The 17,811-nt window shown below is 38.9% G+C and overlaps 1 protein-coding gene across 1 annotated transcript in view; it reads left to right on the top strand.

Annotated features, from left to right (window-relative positions):
- Usp31 (ubiquitin specific peptidase 31) overlaps positions 1-17,811 on the top strand; it is a 66,390-nt gene that overhangs the window by 18,596 nt on the left and 29,983 nt on the right. Inside the window, exons 2-8 of the mRNA XM_034493301.2 lie at positions 7,863-8,000; positions 9,035-9,123; positions 9,217-9,309; positions 10,041-10,176; positions 12,295-12,439; positions 14,698-14,875; positions 17,585-17,696. Of these exons, the coding sequence (XP_034349192.1) occupies positions 7,863-8,000; positions 9,035-9,123; positions 9,217-9,309; positions 10,041-10,176; positions 12,295-12,439; positions 14,698-14,875; positions 17,585-17,696 (891 nt within the window). The remainder of the gene's footprint in view (positions 1-7,862; positions 8,001-9,034; positions 9,124-9,216; positions 9,310-10,040; positions 10,177-12,294; positions 12,440-14,697; positions 14,876-17,584; positions 17,697-17,811) is intronic.

Here is a 17,811-nt window from a genome sequence, read left to right as displayed (position 1 = left end):
GGCCTTGTTTTGCTATAGTTGGGAAGAATTGTACAGTGTATTGGGAAATATCAAAGAGGAGAAAAGAAGACACTTTTGAATTACTTATTACTTAATTGGATATATAAACATATTGTGGTGAGCTGAGTGGACTAGGCCTGGAGTCGGCTTTCTCTGTATGCAGAGGGCAGCAAACATGAATCTGTTCAGGCAGAGCAGCTTGAACAGTGCGAGGTGCAGAGCACCTGCCTTTACTAGGCCTGATGAGAGAAGAAGGAGATCTCTGGCTGCTCTCTAGAATCCTAGGATGCTTGGGCAGAGTAGTCACATGTTACCATTTGGTTCTCCTAAATATTCTGAAGGCCTCCTTACTTTTTAAATATCCCCATTAGATAAACTACATTTTTGTTTCAGGTTATATTTTGTTTGTTTTGGGTTATATTTCACTTGTTGTTTATTAGTGTGTGTATGTGTGTGTGTGTGTGTGTGTGTGTGTGTATGCATGCTTGTTTGTGTTTGTTTGTGTTCCCTTGTGCCTAAAAAAAGTGCCAATTTTTTGGTAAGTTCATTTCTTCCACCTTTTTGGGTTCTAGGGATTGAACTCAGATTATCAGTCTTGTATAGCAGTTGTCTTTACCTGCTGAGCCTTCTCACTGGCCCTCTAAGCTACATTTATTATAGGAAGAATGCGCTTGAGAATAAAATGGAAGCAGATGAACAAGGTTTATTTAAAATTAACAAGTAAACTTCCATAAGCCTTCAGGTGAGTATAGCTGTTGTTCAGTCTCTAAACACATTTTGTCTGCATAGACAATTGACATTCAGTGTGAGAAAATTTAAACTCTGTGTGAGCCTCAGTTGAAACATTGGGTTACAACTGTTGCAACATGCTTTATTTATCAATGAAAAGTCATTGACAGAAATGTCTTAAGGCTGAGTGTTGTTTGCTTTGGACAAGTTACTTCATAGTTCTCTCAAATTTTATTTTTGCTGTTGATTTTTTGTTTTGAGACCGCATCTTTACATAGCCCTAGCTGACCTGAAAATCACCATGTAGATCAGGTTGGCCTTAAACTCACAGAGATCTTACCTCTGCCACCTGAGTGCTGGGATTAAAGGTGTGAACCACCACACCATTTGTGACTACTTATACCGTAGCATGGAATTTTCCTCAGGATGGACTTTGTAGGAAATAACACCTATAATTACTCTGAGCCCAATGCAGTATATGCGCTCATTAAATCTTAACAGTTAATATTGTCTTAAGTGATATAATATAGTTATGAAGGAGCCTCTTGAGCTCATATGATTTCGTGATTTAGAAAGTGAAATGAGAGCTTTTCCAGCCTGGTCCTATTTGGTCTCAGTCTCCTTTCTCTTTAGATGTAGAGTCACAAAAAAAAAAAAAAAAAAAAAAATTACACTTGACAAAAACTTGGAGTGCTCAGGTTGTGCCGTAGACTAATAATGTTGCATCTCTACTGTTGTCAGGATATACGCTTTGTTTGTCTGGTTTGATTTGGCTGTTTCCCAGATGACTGTGATGTGTAGCCAGGGTTGGTAAGCTGTGTTTTAGATATCTTCCCTTTCTTTGTTTTTAGGGTTGTGTAACACCACAGGATAAATCTATTCTTCATGGTTTTGGACATGCACATAATAGAATCTGCATAATTTTTCTCTGCCCTCACCAGAGTCCCTATATATTCAGAGTCCCTATATGGTCAGAGGTTGAGTTAGAAGCTTTTTAGTATGTCAGAAGGTCAAGACCTTAGGGTTTGTCTTCCAGGGTCTGTTGCCAGATTTGTATTGATAGGCCAGAGGGCCTCCATAGAGAAGGGGAAAGTGAGGGAGTAGATGAAGGACACAGTACTGTTTGATAAGGCTTAGTTATTCATTAACTTAGTAGGTATCCCAAAAGTCAGATTCAAAAGATGAACGGTTTTCAAGACAAATGCTTATTTATTTTTAGCATTAGTTTAGAAAACAGATTTCACTTTAGGTACTATCTGTGAATTTAGATGTTCATAATTCATATATTTCTTTCTCTAAAATTGTAGATATAAGTTGAATATCCTTTATCTGAAATACCTAGAATGAGAAATGTTTGGGGCTTCAGATTTGGTTTTGTTTTTAGGAATATATATAGATCTATCTATCTATCTATCTATCTATCTATCTATCTATCTATCTTGGGATTGTATGCTATATGGGGTAGACACATAAGGATCTCTGGGGCTTGCTGGCTCCTAGCCTAATTCTAGGTTCAGTGAGAAACCCTATCTCAAAAGAATAAGGAGGATACTAGAAGGATGGTGGTAAATGCCTTTAGTCCCAGAACTCAGAAGCAGAAACTGATCTCTGAGGCCTTGTTTTGAGAAAGAGAGGGAGTAGGGGCAAGGGACAGGTGCATAGCAGGGCCTTTGACATCCTGTTGCCTCTGCACCTGCACAGGCGTGCACACTGCACATTTATGCATATATACTATACTACATACTACCATGTGTGTGTGTGCGCGCACACACACACACACACACACACACACACACACACACACAAATCTGTACTTTGGAACATTTTGGCCTAGGAATCCTCGACCTATATAGTTGTCCTTCTGAATTCTGTGTCTGTTTTCAACATTCTATTCACTAATTTTGTGTGTATATGGGTGTCAGAGGACATCCAGTGAGAGTCAGTTCTCTCCTATCATGTGGATCCCAGGAATCAAACTCAGATTTATCAGGCTTGGTGGCAAGTGCCTTTACCTGCTGAACCATCTTACTGGGTCAGCTCCCCACACCCTTAGGAAATAAATTCCATTCTCTTTTCTGGCAAAGAAAGTAGATAATGAATGATTTGATGAATCTTACACGACACTTTGTCCCCAGAAGAATAGCCCAACTCCTGATCAGTCAGTCATGTCAGATCAATATTGTGATATCTGTTTCCCACGAAATGAAATCAACATCATTACTGTGTTGTTTTTGTCTTGGGGTCAGGTAATGAATGTTTGTGACCAGTCAGTGTTTTCCCTAGGGCATGAGATGTTACTGACTGTTCATGGGGCTCTATGATGATTTCTCCTCATAGAACCTCATGTCTGGAGGTTTATAGTTCCAACTGTGTGGACTTTGTTTTGAGCCATGTTCCTAATTCATTCTTTTTGTTCTGAGGGGAAAACAATGTTACTTAGTTAAAAGATATTATGAAACTTAAGAGTCTTGCACATGTTTTGATTTTTATTTGGTGTCTGTAAGGATCATCAACTTAGGAGACAATTGGCCTAATTATAGTAGGAAATATAGGTTTTAAGCCTAAGACTCTGTTTAATATTTTTTAAGCAGAAATACCCAGGTTCTATAAAACAGACATATAGAGTATATGAAGTTAAGTTTAGGAAGGTCCATGTTTTACTTTTCACAGAAACAATGTATTGCATAATTTTAATGCTTCAATATATGCTGTTGTTCAGCAGATGCTAATGATAATATGCTATTAAAAACTTCAAGGGCTGGATAGATGGCTCAGTGGTTAAGAGCACTGACTGCTTTTCCAGAGGTCCTGAGTTTAATTACCAGCAACCACATAGTGGCTCACAAACATCTGTAATGGGATCTGATGCCCTCTTCTGGTGTGTCTGAAAACAGCAACAGTGTACTCACATATATGAAATAAATAAATCTTTAAAAAAAAGAACTTAAAAAATACAGTGACTAAATTTAGGACATTAAATAAATTGAGACTTAATAGTGAAAAAAGGAATCTTAAAAGGCAAATCAAGGTAGGATTAGATATGACTTAGAACTAGATGAAATCTCTTGCCAGAGCTGTAGGAGTTGAGACAGTTAAGATTTTGACCACCAGGTTCTCTCCTCCTTGCTTATTCAATGAATCAGACATATCTGGTAGCTGATGGCACTTAGGTGATTTGCTTTTTTTCTGAGGCACACACTAAATAATTAACTATTTTTCTCTATTTTGTTTTGTTTAGGGAAGAGCTAAGATAAATAGTTCCTTATATTTTTGGTGAGATGTCACCATGTTGAGGGGCTAAAAGTGGCAGAAAGAAGAGCTTTTGTGTTTGTGCAGTGGTATTTTATTTTCCTTCAGTTCCTTCAGTTTCTGATATGGTGATTGAGGATAGGATTGATCCAGAATAGATTTTGTCCTAGTTAGGTTTGATTTAGTTCAGTTGCCTGTTCATTCTTGCTTGACAACTGTCTTGCTAAACAATCTTTTACATTATCTTGGTACATAGCGATTGGTGGTGAGTCCAGATGAATTGAAGTGTTAGTGGTAAGAACCATAAACAAACTTAATGCAGTCATGATAAATTAAATGTTGACCTGGTCCTGAAATTGTAGAGGCTGCTGTGTGTGTGTAAAGTTTCATAATGAAGATTGTGATTTTGGTTAGTTTGTTTCTGGGATACACAGGCGGAAGAAATAGGAGTGTGTTTTGAACAGAGGGTTGCTGTGCTTCTGACAGTTGCCATGACCTAGCTACATGCGGTAAGATTTGTTATCTCTCCCATGATACATAAGACCTCTTAGTTGTTCTGTTTCCTCTGTAAAGCAAACTATGCAAACTGGTGGAACCGGTATCTACTCTTGTCTGTAGTTCATCTGTGTAGGACTGTCTTTGCTTGCTTCTGTTGCCTGAGCCTCTAACCTGTTTAAGGAGAATTCCTCTACTCTTTTGAATCTCCCGTCTTTGAGCTGAAGAATGTTTTTCAGATCCCTCCTTTCCATTAGCTGCCTCTCTCTAGGTAGTCACAGATTCTTGCTTGCACAGTTCAGCTTCTGGGATATGGAGAATGGTCAGTGGAAGCTGTTCAGTTTCCTTACTTGTCTTCTGCTTTACTTTATGATAGATATTTGCTTCTCTGAGATCGAATGGACAAGTGAGACCAGAGGATGACCACCCCAGTGCTTGTGTTACTTGACTTTTCTGTGGTATTTTGCATTGTAGCTTTCATCTGCTTGAGGTTCAGTTTGTGTGAAGTCCCTTGACCAGTCTCATTTCTTTTTATTAGGCTCATGTTGTCAAGATTCTGGCCTGGTGGCTGCTCTTCTCACTAGATACTGCTTGAGCAGTTCTCTTTGCTCATTTGATAGTCATATACCTTTCTGATTTAAATCACTCCCCCAGATCTCTTTCCTGAGCCATGTGTAGCCGTATTTGGGGTGATATATAGGTGTCTCAAACTCAGATTGTTCAGAACTCTGTGGTCTCTTATTTTCTGGTCTATTCCTGATTATTACCCAAGTCAGAAATAAAAAGCCTTAATGACATTCCTGGTATTCTCTTTAGCTCCACTGACCTAGTATCACCAACTACCTATTCATCTCTATTCTTCTACTGTACATACCAGTGGCTTTGTTTTGATGCTCCTAGGTGAAGGAACAGAAGGCCACAAGCCAACATATTTTATAGTGGTGAAGATATCAAGAGTGTAAATGTTCCAGATGCTCTGAAGAGGCAGGAATCAGAAGGGTTGAATCCTAATCATTAGACCACCAGGGAAGAGACCAATTTATCAATGGAGATAGATAAATAAGTAGAAATAGACCAAGAAAGAAGTCTGACCTCTTCTGGGAGAAGTTGGGTAGTCTAGTGAAGGCAGTCCTGTATCTGTCCCCTGCATGTTGTTTCTGGATGACATCCATGTTGTATTCTTCTAGCTCTGTTTGTTATCAAGTCCTTCTTCCACTATTTTTTTCTTGAGACAGAGTCAGTCTCTGTAGTTCAGGCTGGCCGTGAATACTCAGCAATCCTCTTGTCCCAGACTCCCAACTGATGAGATATTTGATGTGAACAACCATGCCTGGTTTCCCTCTCTTGTTTGCTGGTGAGTTTTGTTGGTGTCACATGTATTATTTCTCATATCTCTTTGACTCTTCCTCTCAAACTGAATCTCAAAATAGTTTATAATTAACCTTTTTTTGTTGTTGTTGTTACTTACATGTGATTGTCATCAAGCTGTGACAATTCTTCACAATTAAATTACAACCTGTTTCTTCTTCTTCTTTTTTTTTTTGTCTTTATTATCTTTCTTAATTAGAAGTAAAGCAAGCAGTTTGTGATTCTCTCTCTCTCTCTCTGTGTGTGTGATGTGTGTGGGGATGTGCATACCCTATGACAACTGTGTGGAGGTTAGAGTATAGCTCTGTGGAGTTGGTTTTGTTCTCTCCACCAACCTCTCCATGGGTTTTGGGAATCAAACTCACGCAAACAAAGTGCCTGCCGAGCCATCTCTCTGGATCCAGTTTTTAGTTGCTTGGTTTGCTTTGTCATTCTTTACCTTTAAAAACCCTGGCATGTCAGTCCCCCCCATGAATCTCTTCATTTGGCTCTTTAGATGTTGTACTCTTGATTTTCTTGGCCACAGCTCTCATGACTTTTTTTTTCTCAGTCTCCTTTGATGCCCTTTCATACCTGAATATATGCGTCTTCTGAGTTTTCTCCTGGCTTGATGTCTCCTGATATCACTGGGCAATCTCAGTGGTATTTGTGATTGCAGTCACTCATCTGTTGACTTTTGTATTTTTGTTTTTAGTGTAGACTTTTGCACTGAGCCCACATGAGGTACTTTCTTAGTTGTCTGCCCTCTCCTACTCTTAGAGGAACCACAGAACTTCAGGCATAGTGGATTTGAAAGAGAACTTAAAATCGGCCTCTTTCCCTTCTATCTTGATGTATGTAAAAACTTCTGTCTGAGCAGACATGGGTGGCATGGAGGCCTACTTCCTAAGTCTGTAATTGGCCTCAGATTCTGTTGATGATGACATATTTCTAAATCCCAAATTTGCCTTTTCATGTTTGTCTTCACAGTGTTGTCTTAGACTCATGTTTTCTTTCCTCATTTTGTTTCCCAACTGCTTTACCACTGTGTACCAACCCCTACTCCAAATTAAACACTCATAGCTAAGGTTGGAGTGCTATTTGTTCATTTATATGTAAAATGTTCTGCATGCATTATTCCATAACAATCCCCACAAGTCACTTCCTTTTTTATTTTTTAGGTTTATTTATTTATTTTATGTATGAGTACACTGTTGCTGTCTTCAGACACACCAGGAGAGGGAACCCCGATCCCATTACAGATGGTTGTGAACCACCATGTGGTTGCTGGGAATTGAACTCAGGACCTCTGGAAGAGCAGTCAGTGCTCTTAACCACTGAGCCATCTCTCCAGCCCCACAAATCACTTCCTTTTACTTCAGAATAGTCCATCTTCTCTTCTCAGAGCACATGGTCTTAGCCAGTTCACTTAAAATCATTTCCTAGCTTCCTGTATCAGCTTTGATTTGCTAGTCCTGAGCTAGTCTTGTCTTTACTCACTTCTCTTGCTCTTCCTTGCAGACCTGCATTTTCAGGTCTCTTTTACTTCTTGGTCTTTTATAAGGGTGTCATACTTTCTTACTACTTTGCCCCACACCCCATTCCTGCCTCTATCCTTTAAGGCTTAAGTGATATGTCTTGAGAGATCATTGTCCTCCAACTCTTTGTCATTATTCTCTAGCTTGTGTTCTACTTCCACAACACCTTCTCTGTACAACCACTATATTAATTTTTAAAATGTATTTCTAAACTTTTAATTCTTAGAATAATTTTAGATTTACAGAACAGTCAACAAAAGTAAGAGTCCTTTAAAAGTCTGTGTTGGTTTCTTTGTCATTAGTATCTTATACCAGTATCACAGCTAAGAAGTGAGCATTAGTACCTTGCTGTTGATTGGATTTAATTTATCAGGATATTCCTCTGATTTTGTTTTTCTGGAATTTTTTTTGGGACACCCTTAAGATTTTATATCCCTTTTCAAAATTATGATAGTCTTTAGAGGCAGGAACTCACAGCTGTTTGTGCTGATTATTTACTTGCAGAGTATTGTGTCAAAGAATGCGTTGCAGTATCGAGGAAATTCCCAACATGATGCCCAGGAGTTCCTGCTATGGCTTTTGGATCGAGTTCATGAAGACCTCAATCATGCTGTAAAGCAGAGTGGCCAGCCTCCTCTGAAGGTGAGTACATGTAGTCCCTGGGGCAGTCAGGGAGCAGGGAAGAGGGTAAAGAGAGAAGGAAGTCTTCTCATAAACATCCACTGGGCTTGTTGCATTAACTAGTGACTAGCTCTCGGTGTGTATAAAACTTAAATGGGCACTTTATGGGGTATTTTACCTGTTTATTGTGCTGGCAATGTAAGGTAAAGACAACTGTTCCTAAAGACATTACAGTCTAATGGGGGGTGGAGGTAGAGTGGGGGGATCGGTTGCTTTCTATTCCAGTAAGACACATACAGTGTAATCAGTAGGACAAATAACATAGCCAGAGTAGAAATGTATTAATACCTCTACTGTTAGACTTGGATTTGAGCATAGGAACTGAGTCCAGCATGGTCCTATTGAGAAACGGTATTTCTTACTCAACTTCTCTATGTGTATCCCTAATATGATGGATAAAGTGGTTCATATCATGGGAAGATTACTTCCCCAGGGAGCTTTTGAAGTTTGTGACAAGTCTCTTCTGTATTTCAAAATTTCTAGTTTTAGAAACTTGGTGGATTATTCTGATTTAAGGTCCTTTTGTTCCTGAATACTATCCTGTCATATAACTGTAGATATGGCTGACTTACTATATGGGAAGAGCCTAAAGACCTGGCACTGTGTTACTAGTTCTTGTATCCTAACATCCTGTACAGTGTTTTCTACATGTGGTAGCAGATGTTTAGTACTTAGGGACATAAAGAAGTTGAATAAAATATGAAGCAAACTGTGGATCATCAAGATAAAGATTGAAACAGCCTAGAGAAGAGCTGCCCAGTCTCTCAACAGGCTAGAGAGTGATAAACATGGTGTGCAGTAGACTGTTTGAGGGAATGAGTCCATGTGAACTGTGTTTCATTTACTTTAGCACAGTATGTTACAGAGCATCTGGGTTCCATATACAGCTTATAAAGGACTTTGGGTGTTTGTGACCTTTTAGGCTCAACTTCATTCAAGAATTGGTACTTTCGGCCTGTGAATTGTACTGTTTTTTTTTTTTTTTTTTTTTTAAGCCACCATCAGAGACAGATATGATGCCTGAGGGACCATCTTTTCCTGTGTGTAGCACTTTTGTACAAGAACTTTTTCAAGCCCAGTACAGGTAGGAGCAAATGACATGTTCACTCTTGTTTTGTCTGCCTGATGTAGTTCTATGTGATCTTAATGTGAATGTTTTACATTTTTGTTTTCAAAGATCTTCTTTGACATGTCCTCATTGTCAGAAACAGAGCAACACTTTTGATCCTTTTCTGTGCATTTCTTTGCCAATTCCTCTACCCCATACAAGGTAAGAATGTATGTGTAAAATTAACAGTCTGCTTTGATAGGGTACTTCTTCCTCTGTAGCCTCCAGTTAAGGCTTTTCACTTATTTAGTTAAGTAATAGGTGTAATAGTAATGAACACAAGCCCTGTTAAATTCTTGAAGCTAAGTCTCTGTTGGAGTGTGCAAGCTGAGCAGGTACATGATAGAGGCAAGACCATGCCATAGTCTTTTTAAAAACTGGTTGTTCTAGATTCTCTGGAAACCCTGCTTGTACTTATTTCAGACTTTAAAGAGTTTTCAGAAGCTAGGCAGTTTTGAAGGAAAAGACAGAACCAATTATGAAAAATATTTTTATGATGATAGCTTTTTCAATGTTCTTTAAACTTGTTAGTAGTTTTTAGTTAGGTCTAAATGAACTATTCCCATTTGACTTCCAGATAAAGGGAGAGTCCGCCCCTCCTTTTTAGATAGAGTCCTGTGTATCACAGGCTGGCCTCAAACTTGTGTAGTTGAGAGTGACCTTGAACTCTCACTCTCCTGCCTTTAGGTACCAGGTGCTGCAGTGGCCAGGATATGCCACTGTTCTGGTTATGTCACATTGGGGAAGGCAGGGCTGTGCATGCTAAGGGAACTGAGCTATGTCCTGGGCCTCCTTTAGTTTTTGTGTTGATTTCAGGTCAGGTTTGTTTCACTTCTTGTATATTTGAGCTAAAATAAGTAACTAATGGGAAGATCTGACTTTGATCTGTACAGGCCTCTCTATGTCACTGTAGTGTATCAAGGGAAATGTTCCCACTGCATGAGGATCGGTGTGGCTGTGCCTCTGTCTGGGACTGTTGCCAGACTTCGGGAAGCCGTGTCTATGGAGACAAAGATCCCCACTGATCAGGTAAAAACTTTCGAAGACCAAACTACACATGAGTCATTAAAGTGTTGCATTCTGCTTATATGATTTTTTTTTTGCCCCCATTTCTGCTAAACATGTTTGAAATTTAAAACCAGTTGCATTTAGTGTTGAGGGGCAGATAGATGGAGGGAATCCAGACTCAAAGAATACAATGTATAGAAAACTTTCCTGCTTCAATTAATTGTATATATAAAAGGAAAAACTGCTTTATATAAGACTTTGTGGCTTTGTTTGTAAAGTGTAATTACTTAGCCTTTCACACTACTCTTGTAGCATTTAACAGAGAGGCTTAGGAATCCCTCCTGCCTGTTTTGGTGGTGAGAATGGGCATCTTTCTAGTATGGTGTCTTTGTTTTGTATATAGTATATGCTTGCTGTGCTTCTTCTCTGGCCCCTGTTGTGGGGTTTGGACCTAGGGCTTTACTCCTGCAAACAAGCGCACTGTACCTGGGGTACATCTGCCAGCCTGTTTTGTTTTTTTACTTAAAGACCAGAGTCTTTAAGTAACATAATAGGGGAAAGTTGGGTTTCCCCTTTTCGGAGAGGGGAAAGGGACACACATTGGTAAGTAGTTATGTTTAAATTGACCAGAAAATACTTTTGACTTGTGGTGACTTAACATATTTTACACACAGTTTTTACTGGAAAAACATCACGGGAAACATTTCCTAGGATTTATAAGGAAGGATGATTTACCAGTGAAATAGTTTTTCCCTGGATAGCTTTTGGAAACTTCTATGTAATTAATCACTTGACTGATAAAGGTATTTTGTTCTTTGGCCTCATTTGGCCCCATTTGGGCAATTACACTTAAAGCAGTGTTGCTTTAATGTAGCAGATTTCTTCTATTTTCATAGGCTGAGTTCTGGCACAATGATAAAATATTGATACTTTCTTTAAATTGCTGCGTGATTATTTTTCTATCAAGGATGAGGGGAGGGCAGAGAGAGGAGAGGTCTTGGCATCCAAGGCAGACGCAGCTGTGTCTTTAAAGCCTCAGCGCTGTCTCCCTCTTTTCACATGTGGTATAAATTGGTGATATAATTACTAGTTTGCTTTAGCTCTCTCGGCTTTCTGGAGAGGTGAATTATACTTCCATGCTCACCAGGAGAAAAACAGCATAAGCATTAAGTCCTTAGAAAGAAATTTGGGAGGAGCTCCCCCTGCCCAGGGCCATTTGTGAAACAGACCACAGGCCTTTCTACCTCATGGACTTGTTTAATGGTGGTACCTGGAACCTTCTCTTCCCAGTCTAGTACTTTTGCCCTGGACTGCACTGCTAAACTTGTAGCAGAAGCTCTAAATGTAGCAGTGGTTTTCTTCCCTGCCTTTTGTTTTTCTGTTTCATCATAAAAATATAACTTAGAAATTGAAAGTATCTTAAGCATCAATGCAAGCAAGAAAGTCACTAATGTTAGTGCTGTGTTATATAGTATTTAGATTTTTCCCCCTGAGTATCCTACAATCTTTTCTAAAAGTAGAATTATTTGCACATATCTTTCTTAGCTTTACTTTTTGTTTACATAGGGTTTGACTTCATAATGCAGATAATATGCAGGTCATCCTTTCTAGTAGCTTTCTGAGCCAGTAGGGCTGCATTTAACTAGTTTCTAACATTGGGCATTTGAGTTGATTTTATGTGTTCCAATATAGATAGCCATGGTGATTTGACTTTTTATTTTTAATCTGAAAAGAGAAATGATATGAAAGAATGTCTTAGATTCAGATGTAGCTTGTCCTCTCCTAGGCTGAGATTATATGGATCGTGTGGAACCTTAGACCGGTCTCTGTTGCCTTCTTCTTCCTGAGAAACAGAAGAATGAGTGATTCTGTTATCACATATCCCCAAACTCGGAGGAACCCTGGATTTAGTGCCATAAGTGGTCTAGATTTAGAAGAGTGTATTGTTAGACAGTTGCAGAGGTTAATATGCTTCTAAGAGTCTTTCATTACCAGCAAATAAAATGGTCCTAGAAGCTATCTAATAGCCCTCACTGAACATTTTCAACATGATGGTTTCTGAAGGTCAGCATAGGAGTAGAAGATCATTTTATATTAATTTCCAGTGACACAACTATTCACATTTTCCTCATTTTTTAGATCGTGTTAACGGAAATGTACTATGATGGGTTCCATCGTTCCTTTAGTGACACAGATGACCTGGAGACAGTTCATGAAAGTGATTGCATTTTTGCCTTTGAGACTCCAGAAATATTTAGGCCTGAAGGAATTCTCAGTCAAAGAGGTAAATGGTCATGTTCTATAATACACCTGAGTTTACAGATTTGACCACTGTGGGCATCGATGTGTTATACGATAGTATACAATTTAAAAAATTATGATTAAGTGCACATACTGCTGTGATTTTTAGATTTTATTATCTTTACTTTGTTTTCAATAAAATCTATTTTATTGCTCCTAGTGATCCTTCTGAACACCAAATCTGATTTCTATGTATTGAGCATTTGACTCTTCACCTGCCTGTTATACACAGTTTCTTATGTGCCTTCACATTATGTAGAGGTCCATCTCACCAGCTTTTCTCCCTATTTTTACAAGTTTACTTTAACCCACTTCAATTCTCTAGTTGTGTGTGTGTGTGTGTGTGTGTGTGTGTGTTTGGGTTTTAATATCTCTGTTCTGTTCCTTTTCCTAATTTCTTGGAAACTACTGAACACATTGTAAAGATGTCCTTCCTCACATTACTCAGAGAACAAGGCTAATTTCTTTTTTTAAGTGTTAATAACAACCTTTTTATTTGAGTTCTTCTAATTTGGGCATGAATCTGCACTTGCATCCTTAGATGACCTTCTTCCCATTCAGCCAAGTAGATTTTTTTCTTTTTATATCATCATCTCTAATAAATCAGCTCCATACTTTATTCTCTTTTTGTTGTTTTTCTGTGTCCATCTTACTGCCACAGGAATTTTTACTCCTGTGCGCAATAATAAATAAAAATATAAATAAATTTCAGACAAAGACAGAGAAATCTCAAAATAATTATTAAAAATAAAAAATACATAACTGAAAGAATAGTTCTAACTTCTTTTGTAACTAAATAAAAAATACATTTGGACAGAATCAGATACCAACAAAGATAGACAGACAAGTAAGTGAGTAGCAGCATGTTCCCAGTGACTGTTTCCTCTAGTGAAGCCTTAGTTCCTTGAGTGTGCACTGCTGCTTATGCTTCCATCTTTTTATACCTAGTCATTTCTAATGTGCAGCAAGAGTCTAGTTAGTGATTTTTCAACTGAAAATTTCCTCAGTTCTGTCTCTGCTCCATGATTGTTTAAGGATTATTTTATACACTGAGTTCCTATGCATTAATGAACTTCATGTCCTAACGTCATACTCTGTCTAGAGCATGTCTCTGTTGGAAGGTACATCATTTGCAAATATGTGTTAGTCTAAGATCTAAAGACCCTGTGAATGACAGCTGTGAATTAGAGAGGATAGCTCTCTGTCCCCAGCTCTCATTGGCTAGGGACACAGGGCTGTGATTTGAAGAGTGGACCTTTGTCCACTGCTGTTGAACAGATCCCATTATCTCACTAGGAATTGTGTTCACTTCCCACACTTACTTTGCCAAGAACCTCAGGAATGAGGTAATTTGTTGTTTCAGATTTGATTTCTGTTATCTTTTATTTTTTCACATCACAGTTTAAAACGGTTATAACTATCTGAAATTTATTTTGATATTAGCTATGTATTTGTCACTCAAATTGTTATAATGCTACTGCATCTTAACAGCAAGCCTTATAATGCTGGCTGCTTAGGTATTGCCAGAACTCTGCTGTGAATGCTTGTCTGTAAGCTGTTCTATGTTTTTCTTCTAGTGTTACTGTTATTAGTGTTATTGGCAGAAAAACCTTTTCTCCCTATGAGGGGTGAATTTCATTAGGTGACATACTTTTGAAAGGAATTAACAGATATTGCCATTGATTAGCTACAGAGCCTTGTGATAGCATTGGAGAGCTGGATGGCCCTAAATAACAGGAAGTTCTGCTGTAAGACACTGAAGATTTGTGCTGTCTGTTAGGCATTTTTGTTCTTGCTAATATGGGTTGATCTGTTCTAGCTATGTTCTCACAACAGTTCTTGATTAGTAAATATAGTTTTATCTCTTGTTTATAATAATCAGGGACAACCTGTGAACTAGTGAAACCTTGTATTGCTTCTGGAATGCATTTGATTACTAGTTTACTGGATCTAACTTTAGATTGTATTTGTGGGTCATTCTAGTAAACTGGTTCTTCAAAACCATGTCTGACTTAGAGAGTTCTGATTTCCAGTTTTAAAAGATAGGGAAGCCTACTTTAAAGGAAATAGTGAATGCTGATACCTAGTCTGTCGATGAGTGATCTTAGAGAGTGTCCCTATTGTAAATTGTAGTTTAAATTATAAATGACAGTTTTTTTAAAATTATATTTTTATTCTTTGTACTGAATGAATGAGAAGAATCTTGAGGAGCTAAGTCGAGCTGTTCTTATTTTGTTCCAGGCATTCACTTAAATAACAATCTAAACCACTTGAAATTTGGTTTGGATCATCATAGACTGTCTTCTCCAGCACCAACAGCAGCAAAACAAGGGCGAGTAGACTTGCCCACCAGAGTGGCAAGCGACAAGATTGTTCTGCTTGTCTGTAACCGGGCCTGCACTGGGCAGCAAGGGAAAAGGTAAGAACCAGTTATTTCCCAATAAGTACTGACATTTTTGAGCTAAATGCTTTAAAGTCTTTTTTGAAAGCAGGGATGAAAAATCTGCTTTTAATGGGAATTTTGTTGTTTAGAGGTAGGGACTCCCTGTGTATTACAGGCTACCCATGAACTCCCGATTCACCAACCTCAGTTCCCAAATGCTGGAAGTACAGGCATGTTAGTTTTTGGTTCTGATATTCAGAAGGAATCTTTGTATAAGTGGATTGAGTTTGTTGGATTGGGAAGGGAAAGACTACAAAATCTGTTAGATTCTGAATAAGAGACACATGTTTTAAGACTTAGGTAGCTTTTGAGAGCTTATATTCTGTGTAAGGCTATTCTTAGAATTCTGAACCTGTATCTTAAAACTTTATATCTTACTGTGTCTGTTTGGATGGTACATGCTCCTCAGACTTATGTCCCAAACTGAACTCATTATCTTTCTCTTCAGTATTTCCTGTCTTGGCAAGTGGTACCATCATTCATTCAGCATTGTAAGTCAGAAAGTTGGGAGTCAAAAATTTCTCTCAAATTTCTCTGCTGCCCTCTTTAAGAATTTATGGGAACTATAGAATATCTTTCAGAGTAGCTTCATCACAGAAGTGTCACCTGATAACAGATGAATGTGTTTCAGGAGAAGGACTTGGGTTTTGGTGTTTGTGTGTGTGTGTGTTTTAAACTAGTCAACTAGCCATTAATTTCACTTTGAGATAAGTTCCTTGGGTGGTAATATAAACATAAAAGATGCCACCTGTACTAATGGTATCAACAAAAATGCTGATGCTTACAGTCCCTGAGGATATAGACAGGTTCCCTGTTTTCACAAAGCTGGTATCCTAGTTAGGACAGGCTAACCCCAAACAAGTAAATATATTTAACCTCAAGTAGTAGTCACCATGTTGAAGACATGATACTGACTAAAATGGTAGGGTGTGAATGAGTAAAGGCTCTGAGTCTGCATGTGAACCCGAACAGGACGGTGCCCCAAGGAGAAGGAGTAAGCTGTGGTAGCCTCTGAGGAGAGGCCTTGTATAGAGGAGGCCCCAGTGCAGATTAAAAGTATGATGTGGTTAAGGTACAAAGTGGAAGGGAGCTCATGATATTTTCATTGCATTGATAGCTATGAAAACCCTTTTGTGGCACCAGGCTCTTAAGAACAGAGTCATTACCTTGGGATAGGAAACTATTTGATCCATGGGGGCTTTCAGGCAAATGGCTTCAGTGTTCGGTGAGTAAACCACTAGATGGTCATTAGGAATGATTTTTTTTTCGTATTTTTTTACAACTCTGCATCAGTCTGAGTCTTCATCAGAGTTCATCTTTTAGCTAGATTTCTCATTATTGCATTGATTGACTGATTCAGCAGCTTCTGTTTTCTACTTATTGGGTGTTTAGGCCACGAGGGTAAGTAAATTTCTTTCTCTCCATCAGTCTGTTGCTGTCTTAGGGTTTCTATTGCTGTGGTAAACCACCATGACCATGAGCAACTTGGGGACTGAAGGGTTTATTTCATCACACAACTCTCGTTATATTTTGTCACTGAGGGAAGCCAGGGCAAGAACCTAGAGTCAGGGTCTGGAGTAGAAGCCATGGAGGCATGCTGCTTACTGACTTGCTCACCATGGCTTGCTGAACCTGCTTTCTTATGGCACCTATCTAGGACCACCAGCTCAGGACCATAATGAGCTGGACCTTCCCACATCACTCATTAATCAAGAAAATGTTCCTCAGGCCAATGTGATGGGGACATTTTCTCAATTGAATTTCCTTCTTCCAAAATGACTCTAGCTTGTATCAAGTTGACATAAACCTAGCCAACACATGGAAGCAAATGGAAAGTCAGGCAGTGTTTATAACCAGTGGCTAGTGCTGTGGTTTGTGGGAAATGAGGGTATCATGTAGATGAGCAGGAGAGAGTACAGAAAGGTGGAGAGGGAATTCCATGCTGAGGGAGTGCGGTCTGCAACTGATCTGGATGTGTAGAGGAGACATTCAGGTATCAGTGCATAGGTTTGAACAACTAGGGCATGAGTAAAGTTGAAGCCAGAACAGTCTTTAACTTTTAACTGTGTATTAGAACTACCTGGGGCCTCCTCAGAAAAGCCTCAGTGCTAGATCACATTGCAGACTTGACCAGAATCTCTGGAGCTGGCCTGGGCAACAGTCATTTTTGATGTTTCTTTGATGGTTTCATATGTAGCTGAGGCTGAGAACTACAGAACTGTGTCTGGTTTTATGTGGTATAGGAATCTGGCAGAGCCCTGCTGGCTTCTACCCTAGTTAGGAGTTGTCTTCAAGTTTAACTTGCTTGCCAATGCCTCTCTTGTCAGTACCAGAGTGTGGCTGCCTGCTTCTTGGACCCTCTAGCCTTACCTGTTCCTGACATTTTCTGTCTTGATGTGCACAGTTGCTCACACTCCTGTCCACTTTGATGCCTCTTGTTCACTGTCTCTGCCTCCTTGTTGCTCCACAGAAACCATTTGTTCACCTGAGAGATCTAGGCAGTTCTTTTGACCTTATTGTCTCTTTCTGAGAGTTACCATTGTTAGGTTTTTTTTTTTTTTTTCTGTTTGAGAACTGTGCTAAAACCAGTTAGATTGTGATCTAATCCAAAAAGACCAAGACTGGGAGATTGCAACTCTAAGGGAATTGGTGTATTTTAAGGTGACCCTGTTATTTGTGTTGTAGATTTGGACTGCCCTTTGTCCTGCACCTAGAGAAGACAGTAGCATGGGACCTTCTACAGAAAGAGATCCTGGAGAAGATGAAGTATTTCTTGAGGCCTACTGTCAACATCCAGGTTTGTAAGCACTTTGATATCCCAGTAGAGCAGGATTTTTATTCAGAAGCAGCAGTTAGTGCAGTAAAATTGCTTTTGTTGGGATTTTTAAAACTGAGAAGTTATCTCCAGTTTC

The sequence above is a fragment of the Arvicanthis niloticus genome, chromosome 1 (genome assembly GCF_011762505.2).
Source record: "Arvicanthis niloticus isolate mArvNil1 chromosome 1, mArvNil1.pat.X, whole genome shotgun sequence".
Taxonomy (NCBI): Eukaryota; Metazoa; Chordata; class Mammalia; order Rodentia; family Muridae; genus Arvicanthis; species Arvicanthis niloticus.
Note: the sequence above shows the minus strand (reverse complement) of the source record. Positions and strands in the feature narration are given on the sequence as shown.